The 8,606-nt window shown below is 37.1% G+C and overlaps 1 gene segment (V, D, J or C); it reads left to right on the forward strand.

Moving 5' to 3' along the window:
* Positions 1–7,422, forward strand: part of LOC110308269 — a 21,970-nt gene extending 14,548 nt beyond the window's left edge. The window contains 4 exon segments of the C gene segment in view: positions 1,187–1,246; positions 4,924–5,253; positions 6,682–6,711; positions 7,280–7,422. Coding sequence covers positions 1,187–1,246; positions 4,924–5,253; positions 6,682–6,711; positions 7,280–7,422 — 563 coding nt within the window.
* Positions 7,423–8,606: the final 1,184 nt, after the last annotated feature.

Below are 8,606 nucleotides of genomic sequence, written 5' to 3' on the forward strand. Positions count from 1 at the left end.
CAGTAGGAGGGAAGACTGCAAGTTCTAAGGTGACCCTATGATGAGCCATAGGGGATTGAGAGTTGGGGGAAGAAAGTTGGGAAGAGGGGAAACCAGGCTGCTATGGGTTGCTCTCAATAAAACATTTATATCTCATTAAAATTCACATTTATTTTGTGTATCTATGTGTATAAATGTGAATGTGCACATGCCATAGCAAGCATGCAGCTANAGGAACACATACAGAGCTGGCTCTCTCCTTCCACCATGTGGGTTTCAGAAATCAAACTAGAGTCATCAGATTTGGCAATAAGGTNCTTTACCTACTGAGCTATTTTACTTTAGTGACTCTTTTGCACTTTAAATTAGTTTATAATTCTTTAAATATAAACAGGTCTTAAGACTTCTAATGATTCTACTTCTGGTCTTAGAAAAAGGAATGAGNAGAAACCAGAAACTGAGAACATATCATGCATGTGTAAATTATAAAGGGTATGTAAGTGTTCTAAGAAGAAAAATATTGAAATTGTCAGTTAAAATACTATTTTAATCATCCAATGAATGACTTAATCAAGAAAACCCTAAAACACCTTACAGATATGTATTTTACCTAAACTTTATTCTAACAAGACATGATAAATTTTCACTGACATGGATTAAATAATGGTCCTTGATGCCAACTAATAGTGGCAGCTTTTTGAACATATAGAATTTTGGGTCACAAATTTCAAGTAGTGGCATGGTTTTATCTTAAATTACTACAGAGCTTCCTCTTTTCAGAAATATATCCCCCATTCTTAAGAAGAAACTTTGGTGCTTATGAGAACAAAAAAACCATATTCCTTTGATGTAAACAATAAACAGTTTCAACACAAGTGAACTCCTGGAAATTAAAAACAAGACAATTCTTAGAATACTTTTTCTAGTTACTTGGGAAAAAAAATTTGGTGGACCAGTTAGCCCAACTCTCTTCTTTTCCAACTGAACTCCTTCTATTTTCTGTTGGTGACTTTCAATTATCACTAACTCCAGGGAGAACATTGTATGAGTTTATTTTGTAAAGAAAATTGCAAGATATCAGATACTACATGATTTAAATGTAATGGCCTTCTAAGGAGCCCAGAAGATCAGTTTGTCAGGACAAATTTTAGCCTGTTTCTCAGGACATAAAAGTCTGGAGATTTTTGTAGAAGCTGTGAGCACTGTGATAGATCGGGCTTTCGCAAGGTATTTGCAGAAGGAACAAAGCTCATAGTAATTCCCTCCAGTAAGTATCTTTTATTCTGCTTTATTCCAGTGATTAAAAGAACATATGTGGTTGCATAAAAATAGAAATCTACTATTATCTACTCTACCTGACTACAATATTCTTAGCCTGAGCCATTTTTGAGGTTATATTCTGAATATGACAACAAAAACTACTTTGTAAATGGTTACTTCTTTCCCTCCAGAAAAAATTGAAGCTCTGTGTTTAGAATATTTACACATGCAAAGGTTAAGTGGAAGTTATTTTAAGGATCAGATGCATAACTTATTGGTAAACTTTTGCTTCAAGATACTATTGTGAAAGGCAATTTGAGTGTGAGTCCTCAAAACTGGAGTTTTGATGATGAGTCTTATATGTATTTTGAAATACAACTTTCTCCAGACAAACTGTGAAATCCTTATTGGTTTTGATCATAATTCACAGTAAATTACTGTAGAACATGAATAAATCCCTGTCGTATTTGTCTGACTCCTTACAGGTAGATTTGGACAGGACCCAATTTATGTCATTCTGAGTCTTGAAATATTATCTTGATATTTCTCTATTAAAATTTGTAGTTGACACAAACTATTTCTGTCCAGTGTCCATGAAAAAGACTTCATTAATTTTCATCTTCATTTGACCATTACTATACTCATTTTTTCTACTTCACTTTTTATAAGAACACTTTTATTGTCTAATTATCAGTAGTCATGCCTGAATACATAGTTCGTCCTTTTATTTCTCTATGAAAAAGAAATCTCAATTAACTCTAAATTGCATTTTAGGCTACGAACTGATCTATAAATCACAACCCTTTAAGGGAATAAATACAGAAACTTATGGAAAAAGTAGAATAAGACTTCTCAACCTATGTGAACATGGCCCACATTTCAAGGCAAGTGTGTTCAGTCCTGAGATTCTTGATTACACTTAAACTTGATGTGACTTTGTTTCAGTTTTGTCTCCATTTAATATCAACAGAGGCAATTTTGTATATTCATATAAATAGTAAAATATTGCTGGGTGTTTTACATGTTCACAAGATAAATTTCAGATGTTGGGGATTATATGCTAATTCATCCAAGTGCTTGACCCTGGCACAAAGCTTATTTCTGCAGGGACATATTCTTTATATTCTGTAGAGTAAAGCAGGAAGAGAGGCTGGAGGGCAGGTGCTGAAGCACCAGTCTCAGCATCTTTGACATTGTTCCTAGTTTGGCCATTGCTGTCCAGAGAGGTCAGGCTACTTAACTACAACTAAGGAGTCTGTGCTCTTTCTATTCTGGTATGAGAGACGTAAGAAAGGAGTGTGGAGTAACTGAAGAGCCTTCAGCAATAGATGCACTAAATTTTATATCCAGAGGCTAAAATAAAACATATTTCAGCACCTGTTTTATTGACTGATAATGAAGCCCAGCAATTTTCAAATGTGATAATTTATTCCAATGTAAAGTTAGAGAAGTAGGTAACTTTACTCAAGGTGACTTGGTAGATAAAGTACTTTCTACACAAGTATGAGGATCTGGATTTGCATCCCTAGTTAAACTGAAGTGTGCAGCAGTATCCACATGTGCTCCTAAGGTAAGGTCATAGGCCTGCTATGCTGAAATAAGGACATCTTGTCTGAAACAAAGTATAATCGAGGACTGGACCTAGGCTGTCCTCTGACTGCTGAGGGGTCATATTAAATGTGCACCCCTAACATTTATTTTGAGAAATGCAAAGAATTGGTCATACTTATATACTACCACTAAATCATAACATTTGGTTTCACCGGCTCATTGGGACCCTTAGCCTATGAGGTCAGGCTAATAACAGTGTCCTGAGTTGTCTTTGAGGACCAGTCTTGTGATATTAATTCATTCAGTTTTCATTAAAGAGCCAAGCCAGCAAGCAGCTGCAGAATACTTTGGTGTGAGCTGACTGAAGCTAGATAGTACAGAATATTTAAAAACAGATGCAGTTTCATGTGTTGCACTGATGACTGGGAGCACAGCCACTGTTTTGCACAGCAGAAATGAAGTATTCCATGTACTGGTACACACTCTAGGCTTAACCATCTCTCCTTTTGCAATTCTAGAGCAGCAGGCTTCTTGTGATGGTAGATTGGGAACCCAGGAATACTATCACAAAATAGACTGTAGCTTGTGGGTAAAGAACACCATTTCTCTCCTTATTTGTCCCGGATTTAATTGCAAACCGCACCCTCCACTTCTATGATTAATAACAAAGCTTTTACTTGTGGAATGACAATGTTTCATTCAAGCATGAATCATAGAAAAATGTGTTGCTAGCAGCCATGTTGATAACCTCTGAATTTTAATCCTTTTAATTAGTGTTCTCATCTTCTTTCATTTTGGTTTCATTGATGTACTGAGGTTAAATTGGGTTGCAATTAAAGATATATTTTATGAAAAATAAAACAGCTAACAGAACTTATTATGAATCAGTTAGGTCAGGATAGAAGTGCTATTCTTGTAAGAATTTCAGAACATCATGTCTCTCAACTCTGAAAAATCAGGGACATTAGACTAATATAGTAGTTTTGATATTATTTGAATCACTGTGATGATCCTTCATCTTTGGTGTAGGAATGAAAGGGGACATCATAGGTGGATACTGAAGGAATGCATTTTCAAGGTAATTGGGGGAAGGCAAAGCTGGCCATAGTGAGGTGAGGGTGATAATCTTTAGAAAGAAGAGGGCTGTAAGCAGGACTTGCAGAAGCACTTTCCAGGAGACTGCAATTCCACATGTAATGCTGGAGAGCAGTGTGCAAACACCTAGCAAGGTTTGCAGACATCTGGACTTCCATTAAACATTCATATCTATGGGAAGCCATACTAAAGCATTTGACATTGGCGAGGGGTTCATTATTACAGTCAAGATGGTGATAGACTTAAGAGACAGACACCTTCATTTTTCTCCAAATATGCTGTGAACAAGTCTGAGCTTTGAACTCAGACATGGAACACTTCTCCGCTTACTCCTAGAGAACATGGGAAACTTTGTGCTCAGTGCCTACTAAGTAAGACAAAGGAACAGCAAGATGTAATGAAAGTAGGACATGAGAACAGCTAGGCTGTGAGAGAAACAAAGGTGATGTTGTAAATAAAGCAATGGGCACATTGTCCAAACCACAGCCTAAACATGGAAGGATAATTTCTTTACATAAATGACTATATACAGGTACAAAAAAAAATGAAAGCTACTTGCATCGATTTCACTGAGATATAAGAAATGCAGAGCTCATTGTAACGTCAACTAAATGAACAGTGGGTTGCACTAAATGGAATAGCCAGGGACCAAAGTAACACATGGGGGGCAGGGAACTATGTTAGAGATGATAAGAAAGCTTCTTCTGTACGGTGACCATAAAAGCAACTTGGTCTCCTCGCCCTCCCTATTATCCATCCATCCAAATTATGCTTCACCATGAGAAATAAAGGTATGCGAAGAAATAAATTCTTCTTAACCATTCCTATTTGTGTTTACATAATATTATTTTGAGTGACTGGATTTAGTGTCTGTGTCTAATTTAGTCTGTTATCCTAGCACTTGGGAGGCAGATGCAGAAGGATCACCCACAAGTACATTCCAAGTTTGATTCTACACTGAGCTACATGAGACTCTATCTCAATCATAGTGATTACCATCATTATTATCTTTATTAATTTTCCATTTTTCTCTNACAGACAAAAGNCTTGATGCAGACATTTCCCCCAAGCCCACNATTTTTCTTCCTTCTGTTGCTGAAANAANTCTCCATAAGACTGGGACATACCTTTGTCTCCTTGAAAAGTTCTTTCCCGATGTCATAAGGGTGTATTGGAAAGAAAAGAATGGCAATACTATCCTGGACTCTCAGGAAGGGGATACACTGAAGACTAAGGACAAATACATGAAGTTTAGCTGGCTTACTGTGCCTGTAAGGTCAATGGGGAAAGAGCACAGATGTATTGTCAAACATGAGAACAACAAAAGAGGAACGGATCAAGAGATTTTCTTTCCTTCAATAAAGAAAGGTATGTGCTTGCATCCTTTGAAATAGAGCTTTCTAGAGAATGTGTTTGGAAATAACCAGTCTTTTACTACAATGTATCAATAAAAATTGTTGTGACATATAATGGGGCCAATGCCTTTATTTCACCTTGTATTTATTTTACCATAGTACTAGGCTGGCTGAGGTTTTGGGAGAAAAGTTGAAATCTTTTGCTGAAGCTTTCTAAGCTGTAGTGTCATTACCCAAAATACCCACATCTAATGATACACACACACTCCGCCCCATCGTTATCCCTGGGATTGTTAATTGAATTATAAATAAGTGACATGTTAAATCAACAATCAATTAAGTACATGATAAATGCTAAACTTGAGTTTTCACCTTTGATGCCATAAATAGGAATGTTCTGCCAAGCAAGCAAAGTTGTTTACTCTTATTATGTACACAGGTCAATGTCCAAAAACTGGTTCATTAAAAACTGATGCCTTAGTCAACTACATATTCAAATGAAAGAGTCAAAGCCTATTAAAAAAAAGGAGTGGACCTAGCAGCCTTGACATTCTCAGATATTTATTGCTATATGTATCACTGTCAGGTAGAACATCGTAGTTAAAGACTGAGTGAGGATCCTGTTTGCAAGCATGTAATTAATATCTGTAATTAATGCATCTCTTGCCATCTCTGCATGTTGGGAAGCTCATTCTGTGCCACCACATGTAGGGTTGTGTAGGGATGTGTCGGGGGAGACCAGGATTAGTCAGTGTCCCAACATGGAGGGCATGTACAGTGAAGAATGCATACTCTTTCCAAATTACTCAGAATAATTCAGATGTAAGATCCCACAGCATCACCTTGATTCAATGAGGTACACAGATGCACATCTAGGCAGAGGGCTGTACAACGCAGAGGGCTTCACAGTTTGTAATTCATTGTATGCCACAACTGCTGGTAATGAACAATAGTCCCAAGGCTCCAGGGACCTTCTGAAACTGCAAGGAATGAACAGATATGAAAGCTGTTAGCTGCTTGCTGTTCACTGTCACGTTTCTCCTCTGAAATCCTCAGTCTCTTCAATGGTCAGTGAACTTTGCACAGTTGTTTTGGGAGGATCCTTTGTTTAGAAGGATGTGGTGCTCTTCTATAAAGATAGTTTTAGACAGTCTATTACATCTTTTAGGGTAAAAGAGAAAGACGTACTCTTTTTGAATTTCTATTTATCTGTATACAGAAACATAACATGTGAATGGTGTGTACTGAGTTACATAGAATGATACTAATTCCTATAATTAGATATATTTAATTAACTAACTATGGGGCTCATGTTTTAATACACTTCTATGTAAGGGCATCTATGTATTCATTTATATGAAGATATATGTGTATTCACAGACACACAAAGGACTGTCAAATAATGTGCATATTAACAAGTTCTTATTGCCATTTCTTTTAGTTGCTACCACTTGCTGGCAAGATAAAAATGGTAGGTCTACATATATATGTTTACCTTTGTGACATATGATAGTGCTTTTCCTTTTGAGTATGTGAGCTGCCATGAATAATTTAAAAATATCTCAATGTCTGGGTGTTACCGAATAGATGGTGATATTTACAACTAGTATGTCACTGCAGGGACATCACAGCATCATAGCGAATTACCAATTCAAATATAGACTTTAATGAGGGGCACAGTGGTAGAACCTAACCTATATTAATAAAAAACTTTATTTATTCATATGTCTCTTATTTTTAACCATCAAAGAAAACATGATAAAAGATAAGCCAGGCTTTTAAAGTCATCTACTTACTCACTTGTTATGGGCACTGATGGGTNTAGACAGGCTGCTTTCCAAGTTTGATCTCCCTATCTGTGGTTCTCTTGTGAATGGTGAGTGCTGAGTTTCAGATTTGAATGAGGATAGCTGTTACTCAATGTAAGTCATCAGAAATTAATACCTTAAAAAAAGAAATTAATACTTATTATTCCCTCATTAGTAACATGTACTATGCCATCAAAAAGACAGATGGAGCTAATTAAAGAACTCTTTTAGATGTGCTGCAGCTCCAGTTCAGGAGCACCTCTGCCTACTACACCTACCTTCTCCTTCTCCTCAAGAGTGTGATCTACTTGACCATTATCAGCTTCTCTCTGCTTAGAAGAACATCTGTCTGTTGCAATGAGAAGAGGTCCTAAAGAAATGAGTGGTGGTACAGCAAGTCAGCTGGATTTCATCCTCACTGCCATAAACGTGCCTTAAGGGGGAACCAGATGCCTTCTCTTGTTGGCTTTCACTTCTATAAATTCTGGTGCTCATATTGCATAAACATTTTCTGAACTTTTGTATGCAATTTCAGCAACTTTTTTTTTAACTGAACTCACCTTCTTCCTGATTCCATCCACTCCAGAAGTCCCCTCCCCCAGAAGCTTGAAACATCAAAATTCTAGTACCCATAGCCTACAGCTTTTACCTGTAGCTCTTGTTGCTCTTGAACCAGCTAACTCCATGAAGACCCCCACTCTAGACAACCTGAAGAGCCTTCTTTACTGTTTGATTCTGTGCCTTGTATTTCACATTATTGACAATAAATTTTTTAAAAATTAGAATACTTTTGTCAGTTTTTACTTTCATTTAATAATGTCGAAAGTCACGACATGACAATTGCCATGGTATTCGGTGACAGTAACAAGAGTCTAAAAACACATTCCTAAGCTTGGTTCTGAATCTGTGGTCATGGCATTTCTTAGGACAGTGGTTATTGGAGGAGCCACTGACAATTAAAATAGCAATGAACAAATGTCTAACATGACTCATGCTCTCTGTGCTCAGCTATTTGCCTGTGTTTCACAGCAGCATGCTTTTTGACCCTCAGACTGTCCCCTGAGTGCTACCAGAATTCTAGAAAGGAAAAGGTGATGAAGGCGAGTGACCTCAGGTACTAAACTCCCTGAAGTACAGCTTTACTCTATAAGATGAAGTTATAATATCCTGTCCCCTAGAATTGTTTATCTTTAGTGAATTAGCAACAACAAGTGCAAACAAGCCCTTGAGAGTCCTGTTATAAGCCCTTGACTCTGCCTTAAAGAGAATGGAACACACACACGCACACACACACACACACACACACACAGAGGCACTGATACTGATTTCTATTCTTCAACATGGGAAGGATGGGGAAGTACTATAATACCATATACTGTACTGTACATCAAGCAACCCCTGATCATCCAACAGCCCTTTAAGATAGATACAATTATGGCCCACAGTTCACAGACTAGAGGGTTGATCTCACTACCAAGATTGCTTTTTGAAGAAGCATTCATGATTTAAAGCCAGATTTCTTTGATCTACAGTATATGGAGGGAGAGTGCACAGAAAG

The sequence above is a fragment of the Mus caroli genome, chromosome 13, assembly GCF_900094665.2.
Source record: "Mus caroli chromosome 13, CAROLI_EIJ_v1.1, whole genome shotgun sequence".
In the NCBI taxonomy this organism is placed as follows: Eukaryota; Metazoa; Chordata; class Mammalia; order Rodentia; family Muridae; genus Mus; species Mus caroli.